Source organism: Echinops telfairi, unplaced genomic scaffold, assembly GCF_000313985.2.
Source record: "Echinops telfairi isolate 266 unplaced genomic scaffold, ASM31398v2 ScPeMD7_7421;HRSCAF=8459, whole genome shotgun sequence".
NCBI lineage: Eukaryota > Metazoa > Chordata > Mammalia > Afrosoricida > Tenrecidae > Echinops > Echinops telfairi.
Genome location: NW_022111321.1, coordinates 15,221,614 through 15,235,953, shown reverse-complemented (window position 1 = coordinate 15,235,953; position 14,340 = coordinate 15,221,614). Strand labels below are relative to the sequence as shown.

The following is a 14,340-nucleotide window of genomic DNA, read 5'->3' as shown; positions in this document are numbered from 1 at the left end:
AAGGCCCAAAAGTAGGGGTCACAAGAGATAAATTGTAGAATACACTTGTTGCAAAGATATTATGGACTGTCTGACAATGCTGTTTGAGTTACCACCTGCCAGGTGCTGAGATCACATGAATGTTTCACAATCTTTTGTTTCACAATAATAATTACAGTCGCAAAGAAGGCTAAAAGTAAAGACAGAATGGATTTACAAATCAATCATTTTTAAGTCTAATAATAAGGCTTTCTCTGAAGTAGAAGAAAGTCGATGGAGTTTTACCTAGAGCCCGTGTACAGTATTAGCAGTTACAAAGAAACACAGAACAAAGCAGAAAACAAAACAGTTGATAGGAAAATATCAAATTTGTAGAAAGTGTAAGAGACGTGGAATAGGATTTCTTTTGGGACAGAGGTAAATTATTCACACACCTGGCTGAGGTTGGTATGTTTAAACCTTGACTGAGTGGCTGATGACTAAGCATTAATAAAATGTATACTCCCTTCTGAGAATGGTGGGGGCTTTTCGGGCTTTCTGTAACTGTGATATGCTATACTGATATGATTTTTTAGTTCATTATGCAATCTTTTTAATGTCCCCTCCCCCCATTATTTAAACATCTTTGACCTCTAAAATGTGGTTAGAATGCTTGCGATGGGGTGATCCTGGGCTTCCCAGTAGGTAAGGATTCCTTCTACAGAGAAGAGATGTGGAACAAATGTCCTAGGAAGTCACTCAGGATTAGCTATGCCATTCATAACGACTGATCACCTACGTGTGATTTTTTTTTTTTGCGCTTACATTCAACAGTACTTTCAGAAGAACGTGAATTAAGGTGGATCGAACAGCCTGAATTCTGTTCATGCTTAAAATTTCTTACTATAGCAAAAGCTTAAAGTACTTCCAAGAAACATGTGTTTAGAAATCATTCCTCTTGAAAATTTAGATTAGACACTAAAAGCTCCCTATGAAACTGCCCATCAATCCTGTGGTAAAATACTTTTTGTTTATAAAAAATTATTTTTCCCTCCTCTCATTTACAGTCACATAACCAGTCAGCAATTCTTTCCTATGAAACGAAAACCAACCAATTGCTTTCCAGCGCCTACCAATTTCCTTCCTTTTCTTTGTTTTGCCGAGGTTTGAGCCATCATGCTGTATGAGGCAAAGGGTTGGCCTTGTTCCATGGTCTGCAGAGTCGTGAAATGATTGAATTCAAGTTTCTGGCTCAGAAAGTGAGTCCCTTGTGTGGACTTTAAGTTATGTTCTAAATCTTTCTATGTAATTCTTCTCTAAGAAGGGATGCCTCTCCATGTGGTTCCTCATTTTCAAGAGGTTTTGTGAGGATTAATCAAACAGAGGGCACTCTGAAGATGAAATTTGTAACATCGGATTTCAGCACGCTTGGCTTACAGGACATTTCAGAATCCATTTCCAGAGTCTGTTCCTTTAACTGGCCACTCCATGAATGAAGCTCCCTGGGTGTGGAACCCAGGAAGGTCTGGCATAAAAGATATCACCAGTACGAAGCCTTTGATCACGGCCAGTTTGATTAGGGTACTTTGGAGTGGTAGCTGAAGAGAGCCCGTCTTGTTCTCACCCAGGCAGGGTTGTCTATGACTGATCTGTCCCTGGCTGTGACGGTGCATACTCAGCAGGTGGTGCATACAAGAAAAAGAGCATCACTCACTTTTCGTGTGAGGTCAGTGTTAGAGCAAGTACGAGGTTTTGCTATTCTGCAGGCTCACACAATGGCCCTGCATGCAGTGTAGGCTTATTGGGTTCAGCAGAAATGTCAGAACCTCACAGTATTGGTGAGCATTTTATAGATGCTACAATATTGCTTGTGAAGTGGTTGATTCTCCAATTACAGAAAATATATTTAGAATAAGAAACAGAACAGAATCTAAATTACCTTAAATTAATGCCTAAATTTATATGGAATGAAAGCTGCCCTTTCCATAATAAAATGATAAAAATTATTAATGGGCTTAGTAATGGCTTTGATTTTGCAGTTATCAAAAATATCAATGGCCTAGCAGCATTGTCTAAAAAAAAATTGTGACCAGAAATATATCAAAGTCAGTGCTTTTTTGAGTAGGACAGAAAACTCTGAATTCTTACCTTTGCTCATGATTTTGAAACTACCCCGTGAACATTGCATTATTAATATAATAGAGAAACATTTATATACGGCATCTATTTTTTAAAATGTAGCCTCAATAAAAAATGAACAACAGAAGCCAACAGCAGCTGACATTTTAATGTTGATCTGTGCTCAAGTGAAATGACGCTTCGTGTTGACATAAGTAAAGTTTTCAATAAGTTGATGTGCTTACCCCATAAACAAGCTCGCCTACCATCCCATTCCAGATTTTGGTGTCTGCATCCCTTGCTCCATATTTTCCATCAGGGACAATGGCAATTTTATACTTGATACCAATGTGTTTTGCAATTTCAGATGCCAAATCTACACAGTATCCTTCATACTTGTCATTTCCTTCAAACATCTCATGATTCTTCTTGTACATAACATATGGGGATTCCTATAATGAGAGAAGTAAGACTGTAAAGGAGAAATGACAAAACATGCCATTTAAATGCCTTGATGCAATTTTTTCAGTTTTAGCACTTGATTAACTCTTATATTTAGTAGTAATATATGTGCTGATTCTGTGTGGCTAGAAATCAAGCATAAGATATCTGAAAATATAATTATGCATAGGAGAATATTAAATTACTTTACCTTGGCCCTAAAATGGACATCCTTAAAATGATTTCCTATTGGTGGTAACACACCACTCCTTGAGACCATGTTAGGAAAACATGTCCTCTAATAGTTGTCTGGATAAGTATAAATTATCATCGATGGCTATTAAATTGATAGTTCCAATATCTCTCATAAAATAAAGGCTATTTCGCAGCTTCCACTCCATGTACCAAAAGCCTCATTGAAGGTCACATTCTGCATCTTGTCTACCGATGTTCAACTGGGATATCCTTTAGGAGTAACTCAGTTTTCCTTGACTGCTAGAATTCAGCAAGATACCTTTCACAGGCTAGGCACTTGCTACCCATTTGCTCAATAAATGGGTGATAATCAAGCTGTTAATAAAATTGCTTTTTAAAGCTGTTGATCTCCTTATGTATGGTCAATGAATGTGATTTCGTAGTCACCTGATATTTGGGCTTTAAATGAGTTTTGTGCTCCACATATTGCAATGCTAATAATAACATGTATCCCCCAGGGAACTAAGAATTTCTCCATGTTCGTGAGGAACACACATCAACTGCATTTCCGTTCAGTATTCAAAGCAATGGAGACAGAAAATAATGATTGTGAAAGTTCTAATAAAACCCAAAGGCTTCCTGGTGGTTAAGAACAACTGGAAAGTTTTCAGTTTAGAAGCAAAACCAAAAAACCACCAAGAACACATACACAGAATCCACCCCACTTTGCACAAAACAAAATAACCCCACCCCCCAACAATTACAATGCATCAACCACAGACTTATGTTAGCAAAAACAACAAAAAAAATCATTTGATTTAAGAAATTGAAACGATAGCCACCAAAAGCCTCCCGCCCAAAGGCAGGTCTGGGAAATCTCAAATATGGGATTTTCAAGCCACTTGCTGAACATGCACTTCCAGCTGAATTTGTCCAGTCACGTGCCGAATGAGAGTGACAGTCCCTGACCACAGCATCATGAGTTCTATGTCACATGTTTATGCTATGCAAACGGAGCCATAACATTGACTTAGCAATCTCTCATCCATATCTTTTCTTTTGAGTCAACAAGTTTTTAGTTGGGAGGGTTGAACTTGCTTTTGGAATCCAGTACAGAAAATAATCTACTTTGTATAATCTGGCATGTTTTTCTAACTCTGATTCTGTTTTCCAGTACTTCGTGAAAATAGAAAGTACCTTTGAAACTGGCTAAGGACAACAAATTACTTGATATGTGGCTTTAAGTAAAGGAGAGTATAGTGGGGAATTGGCCAGCATTAGCCTTTGCATTATCTTCTTAAATCCTGCCTTAAGTTGATTGGCCAAGTGAACTAGAACTCTCCCATTCATCTTTGAATTTTCTAGATATTCTAATACTGGACTCAGGTAAAGGAAGTTTCTCTACATAAACAATGAAAACAATGATCACGTCTTCTCTCAATATGTGAAAATTGTGTACTCACTGAAAATATTCTACCAATATAAAGGATGTTGTAAATTATAAATGTGGTCATGAAAATTGATGAGTTGTCCAGCATTGTAAATTTCTAATTTATGCTTTGAAACATCAGTAGTTATATTATGCCAATCCTTTCATGTTCACTCTTTTTAGAAAATAATTTAATTAAAATATGGAAAATATGTTGAAAAATCCAAGAGCCACATCTTTGTAAAATGTTTAACATTCTAATTGAAATGGCTGCACAACTATTCTCTATAATTATAACTATTAGCATAACAAGCTTAAGATGCTTTAAAAAGCACTACAGCTAAATTTCCCATTTGGTATTGAGGTTGGCAGTCAATTAAAAAATATCTGAAACATTTGAACATATGCATTTTACCTTTGAAGTATATATATTACCATATTAGCTTGTGTGCAGAAATTCCTAAAGCCAGATTGATCACTTAATTCACTCTATTCCCTGCGTATTACAGTGTAATACTTGCTTCCTTAACAGCTGCATTTTTCTTATTTAATGAACAAACATGTATTAAGCATCCACCACGTGCTGGGCATTTTTCTTGGAGCCAAGGAAATACAAGTAAAGAAAACATGAAGGTAAAGTCAAAAGGTGTTGCCGCTAGGACTCAAGTTCACCCACTGATTTCAACACAATGTGTGAGAACAGGTCTCTGGGGTCTGTTGATGACTGCAGACCACTCTTTTTGGTAATACAATGTTTTTAGTCTAGTTAGAGTGCCTTCAAGAAATAAAAATACATTTCTCATCAAAATTCAAGGTAGAGAGGGCAGCTCAGAAGGCATGGCAACCGTTTGCGGGGATGACTGGGAGGATCATCTTGACAGATTTTCTTGAAGGACACAGGATGGCCAGGATATATTATTAGGGGAAAAAATTAAGAAAACAGAAAACTATATTGGTAAGAAAAAGTACAGGAAAATTATGCCAGGGGATTTCTTTTTCCCCCTTCACAACAATGCACTTGTTTGTTCTCTGAAGCAAGGGTTGTCTTCTGAGAACATCAATGGGAAACCTTACCCCATCTACCCTCCAGACTTGAACTGGTCCCTTCAGGTTTCTTAATGTTTTCCAATCTGAAAGTACGTTGAAAAAACAAAACAACAACAACAACAACAACAACAAAAACAACCACTATTCATGCCCGTTGAGATTGCCAAAACTACTGTTCTGATGTGGTGTAAATGAAAAAAAAAAAAGAAAAGAATTCTTTAGGGGAAGAAGTAGAAGCTAGAAACCACCTGCAGAAGCGTCTAGACCTAGAAGGCGGCTACACGAGGACACAATGGCTTCACACTTGGACATCTTTTAAAAGAAAAGGTTTCTATGAGTCCGCAGTAATGTTTTTTGACTTACCCTCAGATTCTCTTTGTTTTCTTGATTGGACTCACTGTGGATTATTTTTGTAGGTGGTAAAGGTATGAGACAGACAGCTATAATAAAATATAGCTCCTGGTTTTTCAGTGACTGCTCTGTGTCGGGGACTTTACCCTTCCATTTACTTCTCACAATAACATCGTGAGACAGGCATTCCCTAGTTTGCTGATAAAATGATCCCCGTTCACAGATGTTAAGCAAGTTGATCCATTGTACAAAGGTAGCAAGTTACAGAGCTGGGATTTGAATGTCTGTTTTGAAATATCTGAAAAAGTTTGAAATGATTATTCATTCCTTCTACATATGTACAATCATTGGACATTTCATATGATTCACTAGAGAAGAGACAAGATTAAGTATGTCTATTTCCGCATATTTTTTTTCCTGAAAGGAAAAAGTTTTTGCAAATCTTGAGTGAACAATGTAGATAAAACCTTTCCTTTTCACCTTATAATGCTTAGCATTTAGAAGGCACTCAATAAATATCGATTTGCTGGCCAATCCATCTATCCTAAAAGGAAAACTACTGCAGAGTAATTATATTAAGGTACTCTGATTCAATTCTTCAAAAGGAAAGTAAATATTAAGAAGTGCTAAGTCGTCTCTTCTGAGCTAGGCACATGAACACGCACAAAAATCTAGTTAGTGTTGGTTTGCCTTCCCTCCCTGACCCCTCCACAGAAAACGGTTCGGAACACATTCAGCTGACGGAGATGTTACTGGCCATGGCATTTAGCTAGACCTTGTGCTCAACTAGGAGTACAAACCAACGATTAAGATGAGTGCATAGAGCATAAGAGCAATGTACCGCTCACACTCAGAATGGTGGGAAGAACCAAGCTTTTACAGTTTCTCCGTTCAACTCAATTTCGTGAAGTTGGTGTCATTGTACTGTTCTTTCAAGCCAAACCCTACTGGGGGGAAAATCCTCAACACTTTGAGCTCTCCATTTGCTTCACCCCTAATCCGATAAATTGTCCGCAGGTAGCTCTTAAATCACACCATCTATGAACAGATTTCACCGAAGTTTTGTGGACAAATAAAATAGTCTTCTCAACAGCAGCAACAACAAAAATCACAAAGTAGAATTTGTGGGTGTTTTAATAAAAAAGTATATTGGTAATATCAAGTGTTATTTGTAAATAAACAGAAGGATCAGTAGAGGGGACTATCATGGCCTCTTACTTCGGCCTGCAGAGAGGCTTCCGTCTGCATCACAAGCGACTGTGCTCTAAACGGTGGCCTGTGCACTGCAAGATCAGTGGCTCAAAACGACCAGCTGTGCAGCAGCTCTGGTGAAGACTTATAGTCTTAGAGGTGACTTTGAATGCATTACTTCTTACTGATTATGAGGGTTGTTTTTTTCCCCTGCTTTTTACTAAAATAATAATTTCAATAATAGATGGTCTTTCACATCTACTCTGCTTTTTCAGAAAGAAATCATTCTTTGTTTAAAGCTGGTAAATTCAGGAGTTGTGTGTGTGTACATGTGAACCGATATTAGTAGTTGGCACAAAAGAACATATCTGTTTTTTATGTATGTGATCCAGAAATACAAGGAGAATAGGTGGGGCAATAGTCAACTACTTGACTGCAACTGCAAGGTCAACAGTGTAAATGCCCCAGCGGCTCTGTTGGAGAAAAGACCCGAGAATCTTCCCCAAGGAAGACACAGACAAGGAAATACTAGTAGCTCACCTCTCACCTCCATACTACATAGCATCGCTCAATTTGGAATCAATTCAACAGCACACAATAAAATAATACATGAATATAGATTACATATGTTCTATGTATGTATACATACAGTGCTGCTACAAAATTCGATATAGAGAAGATCAATATTAAACTTCTCATAAAGTACTCTGAAAAGATCACATGTAACAAAATTACTTGTGTTTGTGATATAATTCTGAATTTCCAGTGAATAAATTTAGTTTTATATACATTTTTTTCCCTTAAAAGTGTTATTTTCCTTAAATGGTGAGAAATAACTTCTTTCTGTGCAACGTAGTCCATCATTTAGCTTCAAGGATAAAACTTCGGGCAAAAAGAAAACTTGGTGGAGATCCCGGTACATTACCTCTACTTTTCCTGAGAGATTGGTAGACACTCAAAGAAAGTAGTGAGATTACAGTGGAGAACGATTCCCTCTCCCCGCCCAATGTCTACCATAAATGTCCTTTTCCTAACTCATTGCACTAATCCGGGCTTCATGGCATAGATTTGTCTTCTTTTACTCGTCAACAAAGATTACTGTTTTGAACTTGACAAGTTATACCAGTTTGATCACAGTCACGTGAATTTTACAAAATTTTCAGTCAGTAAGTACTATCTGAAAAAAAAAAAAGATGCTGAATTAAACCCCCAGTTTTAGAAATCTCATCTGTGTAGCCACGATACTCATGTGACAAAATCGATGACTTTAATTTTTTATTTTGATTTAGCTAAGTTATATTCTCTATGAATATGGTCGAGTGGACTTAACATTAAAATGGAGAGTTCATAGATAAACCATACTGTATAAAAGAATGAGGAAATTTTAACATAATTTGTGGCTTTATCCACATTTTATTTAGAATGATAGTCAATAGATTTATGCTTTTTGTTTACTTTCTACAAATAGAATATAAGTTACATTGAATGGAGAAATGTTTGCCTCTTTTGTTATTCTTTTGCCCCATGGTCTATAACTGTGCCTAGCCATAGCAGACGCTCAATAAATATTTATGAATAGTTGATTTGTCAATCAATTTTATTCAATAATATCATATATAAGTACAGTGTATCAACAGATAAATAACAACATGCACAAAGGAAAAACAAATGGGAGGACAGTGACACCAGATTTATTTCTCTTAGAATGACCATTTTCCAGCGCTCTTATTCTCTTCTGTCTCGATATCTGTCTTGTGCATATTACAATGTCTAAATAGCCCCATCTATGTAGGGAGCTATGCCGTTGAATTTGGGGACTATTACATGCAATGTCAATATCGCATTCATCTATAAGGAGCCATGTTTCTTTCAGTACGAATGAGCAGGAGGAAATGTCACAGGTCTCTACAACTATTTTCAAAAAAGCAAGCACAAGGGACACCTTAGAGAGGATTCTAGAATGTCTTTTTGAACATAGCTGCAAATGTCAGAGAAACTATTCGTATGAAGATTACATTTTTATACAAAAGACAGATACTTGTACTTCACTAATTCCATAGCAAAAATATCGAGGATATCACTGTCAAACAATAGATACTGTATAGACTATTCTTCAGGTTTATAAGGAACAATAAATTTTTTCATCATTATTACTTATTTCTATATAGCATGCTTCATGAAAACTAGTCATGCTTGCACAATGAATTTAGTACTGTGGTTTTAAGAATTTTTTCTCCAGCCTTTAATTAGAGGGATGGAGATGAGATGTTTCATATACACCTATATTGCACATTAAAAGACTTTATTTCACACAGAACAGGCACATATTCAAAAAAATCTCTAAAGAAAGCTATGGCATATGTTTATAAAACAAGCACACACATTCAGAGATTTTGCATGAGGAGTAATATAATTCCATCATTTCCATACAATGACCTCATTTCAAGATATGGCAATTGATGTCAGGATTATTAAGTGATTCTTTTTCAGCATCTAGTTGTTTTCTTGAGCAAGATGAAAATTAATTCTTCTTATGTTCTAGTATTTCAGAAAAGTCACAAAAATGTAAAAATATTTCTTTCTGGTAGTCCAGAGTTGGCCATCCAAGTAGAATCCCACATGAAAAATTAGTTTAAATTTACTACATTGGAGAACAAGACTTGAGCTTTAGTTAGGAATGGTCGAACAGCATGGAACTCTTGTCTTTCTTGATCAATTTCTTAAAATAGGATTCTTCATCAGAGGCTGAAAAGAGGAGGACTGTACTGAAGTATGACTTTCCATGACTGTCTTTTTTAGGAAAAGAAATATATATATATTGCTTTTCAAGTCCCATGCAAATATCCTTAGAAAGGTATACAAATTGCACATTTTACACACAATCTACTGTTGGTTGGCTTGCATTCTAAAACCATAACCTTCCAATCAAGGTTGGCAGATTACATTAAATTGCTAACTGGCGATGCAACATAGATAAAATGAATCACAATATCTGAAAGTTTGGGGCTGGCATTTTCATACTTTCATTTTTGGGAATAATTTGACATTCTTAGAAACCTCAAACTAAAATTATGTAAGCTAAAAACTAACTCCATTTTATTTAGAGTAAGTGCACATATCAATACTTAGAAATAAGTTTTGCTTAATGAGCCATTGGGGTGGAGATATATCACTTTATATTTGATAGGAAAGGTCACCGATTGCTGATCTCCTTTGACTAGTTTTGACTTTAAAGGGCATGTTTGACTTTGGAAGAGGAAAATACATAAAATATTCCATTATCTAAAAGGCAATTTCATGAGAACCTCTTGGAAAAAGCAGTCTAAAAATTTAAAGCAGTTTTCAATGTGTGACGTGACAGGCAGTCATAGTTTTAGTATGTCTTAGGAGATGCCCAATAAAAATAATGTTCTGTTTTTGTCTATGGCCAACGAGAAGAACAATCAGTGCGAAAATCCCTTTTAATCAATAAAATATAAAACAAAATGAATTCTATAGAATATATAAAAAATATAAAACATGCTCATTAAAATCCTTACATTCATATCTCTACTGTTATAAATAGACAGCAAACTATTAGTTGATGATTAAACTCCTTGGAAAGTCTGATTTTAAACATGACTGCCTATTAGTACATAGATTTTAAATAACACAATAGCAGTAGTAATATGGTATTTGCTGCTACATATTTTTATGTGATTGGTTGTAGACCTTTTATGTGTTCACTCGTTTGTGTTTTTATTGGGGGGGGGTCTTAGCATTTCATATATTTTCAACTAGAGAGTTCAACAGTGTCAGCCGTTATCATCTGAGCAATTTTCTAGGAACAAGAATATGACAGAAGATAATAAAAATAACTGTACGAATATACACTTCAAGCTCAGGACATACTCTGCAAAGCCTCAACAGACTTCTCGTGAATCAGAAGACCCAGGACACAACGAAGATCCACGCTTTCTCTCCCTGATCATCAGAGCTGGGCGTTAGAAATGTCGGTGGATCAAATGGAAGAGGATAAGGCATAGACCCACACTTACCATAATCGTGGTCACTACTACTGTTCTGTTTTCAATAGCTGCTGTGTCATTGCCAAGAGTGGGCACATCTTGGATCAAGACCAATTTGTCCATATCATTCCAGTAACCAACCTGTAAAGTAAACAAAACGCTTGAAGATCTACTTTGAGAGTCCTCGCTAGTCTTTCTTAAAACAACAAGGAGTACAAGTAGGTAAGCACACAAAGCAATGTTTAGAGGCAAACAAAAATAACAACAGCAAAGTGATTAGACCTTTTGTCAGTCAATAATAAGCCCATTTTCTTGTTGGGCAATGATATTGTCTGTTTATATTTGGCAACTTTACCATTCATATGGAGTAGCTCTTGTTAATGGCTGGTTCAAAAAGGAATAAGGAGGCAGATGGACAAGCACTTTGTGTTCATCCTCTCTTCTAGTGCGACGGACTGGTCGTCCCCTCAATGGATTTACTTGATTTTCTCAATAAACTTACAAATCGTATGGGAGTCCCGGATAGTCAGACGAATAAAAGGGACATATACAGGATATTTTTAAGAGGCAAATATAACTTATGTATTTTTAAAGCAATATAGGAATAATCCTTAATTCGAGATAAACTAGTCACTAGGTAAGGAGCGAGACGAGGATCTCTACTCCTGCAAAGGGTTCGAGTCTTGGACACCCACAGGGGCAGCTCTATGCTGTCCTATAGATTCTCTGTGACATGGCCAACTGGATTTCAGCCTCTTTGGTCTTGCTAAGTCAATCCCTTTGACCTTTCTAAAACGTTAACTACAACAGAGAAAATATAAAAGGATAAATATTTTTCACATTGGAAAAATGCATTTAAGTTTGTATTTTTTTCAGTTTCCAATCCTCATGTTATTATCTCATTTAGAAATAACAAATACTTTGTCATACTTGACAAGTGTGGGCTCTTTGCATTATATAGCCCCTTATGAAATCATAATAGCCGCTAAACATTGAGTGTTTATTCTGTGATGGATACCATATATGTATTTGTGTGTCTGTGTATATGAGTATATATACATATATGTGTATATTTATAAAAGACAACTCATATAGAAATTTTACAGACAAGGCTATTATTATTGATATTGTAGAGGTGGGGCCCAGTTTAGAATGTTTCATGAACTTACACCCTAGTGTAGACGATTGAAAACTTCAGACTGAATGACACCCAAACCATTATGCAATGGCAAAATATCATCATCTCAACATGGGGGTTCATTTAATACTTGCAAAATATCTTTCTCGAATTTCTTAATGCAGTTAATAAAACTCACTTCTCCAATAAAATGTATGTGTGGGTGTAAGTTGAAAAGTATCAATACAAATCTTAGAAACCCTTATTTAAAAAAATATCAAAAGTGAAGCTATTATTTCTCATCATAGCTTGCACCCAGCTCTGTCCACTTCTAAAAAGTGGTGCTTCCATTTCCATAATTCTTTCCTAAAAAATTTCTCACTAAATTCTCTCTCACTGTCATTGAGTCAATTCTGACCCATAGCAACCCTGTAGGGCAGGGTAGAACTACCCCTGTAGGTTTTTGAAGTGGTAACGATGGAAGTAGACAGCCTCACTTTCTCCGGTGGAGGGGTTGGGGCTTTCACACCACAAACCCATGGTTGGCAGTGCAATGCGTGACCACTACACACGCCACCAGGGTGCCTGCTCACAGATGACCCTGTGCCAAAACCAGCAGTTGGGGCGCACTTGCAGGAGTCGAACTGTGTTTCTTATAAATGTTCTTTGCATTTAGGGAACAAAAAGACATTTGAAGGACAAGGTCAGGACTGTAAGGAGGGCGGGGTGAGGTTTCCCAGTGAAATTCTCATAGGACAGTCCTTGCTGCTCTGGAAGGAAGAGTGGGTACAGGGTTATGGTGGGAAACGTGTCTGGGCATAGCTTTTCTGTCCATTTTCATACCAACACAGTTTTACACTTTCTTAAGGCTTTTTCATAATAACCCCCAAGGATCATCCTGTGTCTTTTAAGAAACCCTATTGTGATACACCTGACCTGAATGGTTAAATCCTTATCAGTTGTTTCCCCCTCCCACCTCCCACGCTCCGATTCATTCTGGGCCTCTTTTGATTTTCAACAATTTCTTTATTTTTGTTGTTGTTGCTCTTCATCTCAGTGATTATCTCAGATGTGTTATCTCATCGGGAGTCACCCTCTTGGATTTTTGTCATATGTTTCTCTGTTTTGCGGTATATGAAACCCAGGATTGATCAACCTACAGGGAGAGCATAGGGCTTCTGGGGGGTGGCGGTGGTCCACTGGGGGAGGGGGTGGTAGTAAAAGGGGGAACATATCAATGAGTCCAGGAAGGAGAAAAAAAGAAAACGTTGAAAACTGATTGTGGTAGCAAGTGTACAATACTCTTTATGCAATTGAACTATGGAATGATATGATATATGTATGAACTCCCAATTAAAAAAACCCAGATCATTTAGGAATACTAAGAAACCAACAACCATACCCTTCGGAGTTGACCTAACTGAATTAACAGATCCCAGAAGAAGCCGCCCTTTGACAGGAATGGCTTCAAAGAAACAGATAAAAACCCAGTTGTTTTCTGGCGATATTCTTTTTTATTGGCAGTTATATGACATCAAAGTGGGGTTCACCTGTTTAGTCCTCCATTAAGATGTAGCCTCCCTGCAGATTTCCGCAGCCTGTTCTCCAGAAGAGAGAATTTTTCTTTACTAATGAGTTCCCACAACAGAAAACTCATGGCTCTGAGAGACGTTTTTTGGAAAGTCCCCAGAGAGAATCAAGAGTTGGGAACTTTGCATTAAAAAGCAGACCCGGGGTCACTTTTTAATCCCCCACAAAAGACAAATGATTCAGGAAGATGCAGGTATATTAAAAGTATAAACAAAATTATTTCTAACTATACATAGTTGGCTTGTATGGACTTGCAATTCTGATGAAAAAAGAAAAGAAAGATGGAATTCTGGTGAGAAAAGAAGGCTGCGGTTTGTGATAAGGGGCCGATTCCTGATAGACTTCCTATAGGCAAAGGGCTTATGATAGGAAGAAGACCACCCAGCGATCACTCTCTAAGAAAAACATTCTAAACCTTGGTGCTAAAGCCTCACATGACACGAAAGTTCTTTCCCTAATTCTTCGACAACCTTTTATAATTCAACAAGGAATTTGCCCATGCCTGATCTCATTTGGTCAGACCAGAAATTAGGTGTTTTCCTCTCATATTTTAGAGACAAGTTTGGGGTGAAAAGCAATCTTTTTAAGGCCAGAGCATAACATATGGAAGCATTTAAATCACTCAACTGACAAGGGATGTCAAAAGACACACATTTTTTTGATGCCCTACTGGTGAATTGTGGTCAAATATAACCATAACAAAATACGTGAGCCAGCATCTTTATATTTGCTGTGAACTTGGCCTCAATGCAGGGAATGACTAGGCATTGAAGGCCTATGAAGTCTATGCTTTATTCAGAATAAGCTCCTCGGAGAGCTGCTTTGTCCAGATCTGTCCTGAAAAATGTAGTTAAACACCCTGTGGGGGGAGGTCAGATGCGCAGGCATTCCCCCCC

General features: G+C 37.0%; 1 protein-coding gene across 8 annotated transcripts in view; it reads right to left on the bottom strand.

Moving 5' to 3' along the window:
* GRIA4 (glutamate ionotropic receptor AMPA type subunit 4) overlaps window positions 1-14,340 on the bottom strand; it is a 438,032-nt gene that overhangs the window by 53,201 nt on the left and 370,491 nt on the right. For 7 of the 8 annotated variants that reach the window (XM_004708995.2, XM_004708994.2, XM_045297724.1 and 4 more), the window contains exons 9-10: window positions 10,768-10,878; window positions 2,322-2,528 (exon numbers count right to left, since the gene is read on the bottom strand). In XM_004708995.2, the coding sequence (XP_004709052.1) occupies window positions 2,322-2,528; window positions 10,768-10,878 (318 nt within the window). Of the gene's footprint in view, window positions 1-2,321; window positions 2,529-8,309; window positions 9,476-10,767; window positions 10,879-14,340 lie in introns of those variants that run through there. The other variant, XM_004708997.3, reaches the window with a different exon arrangement.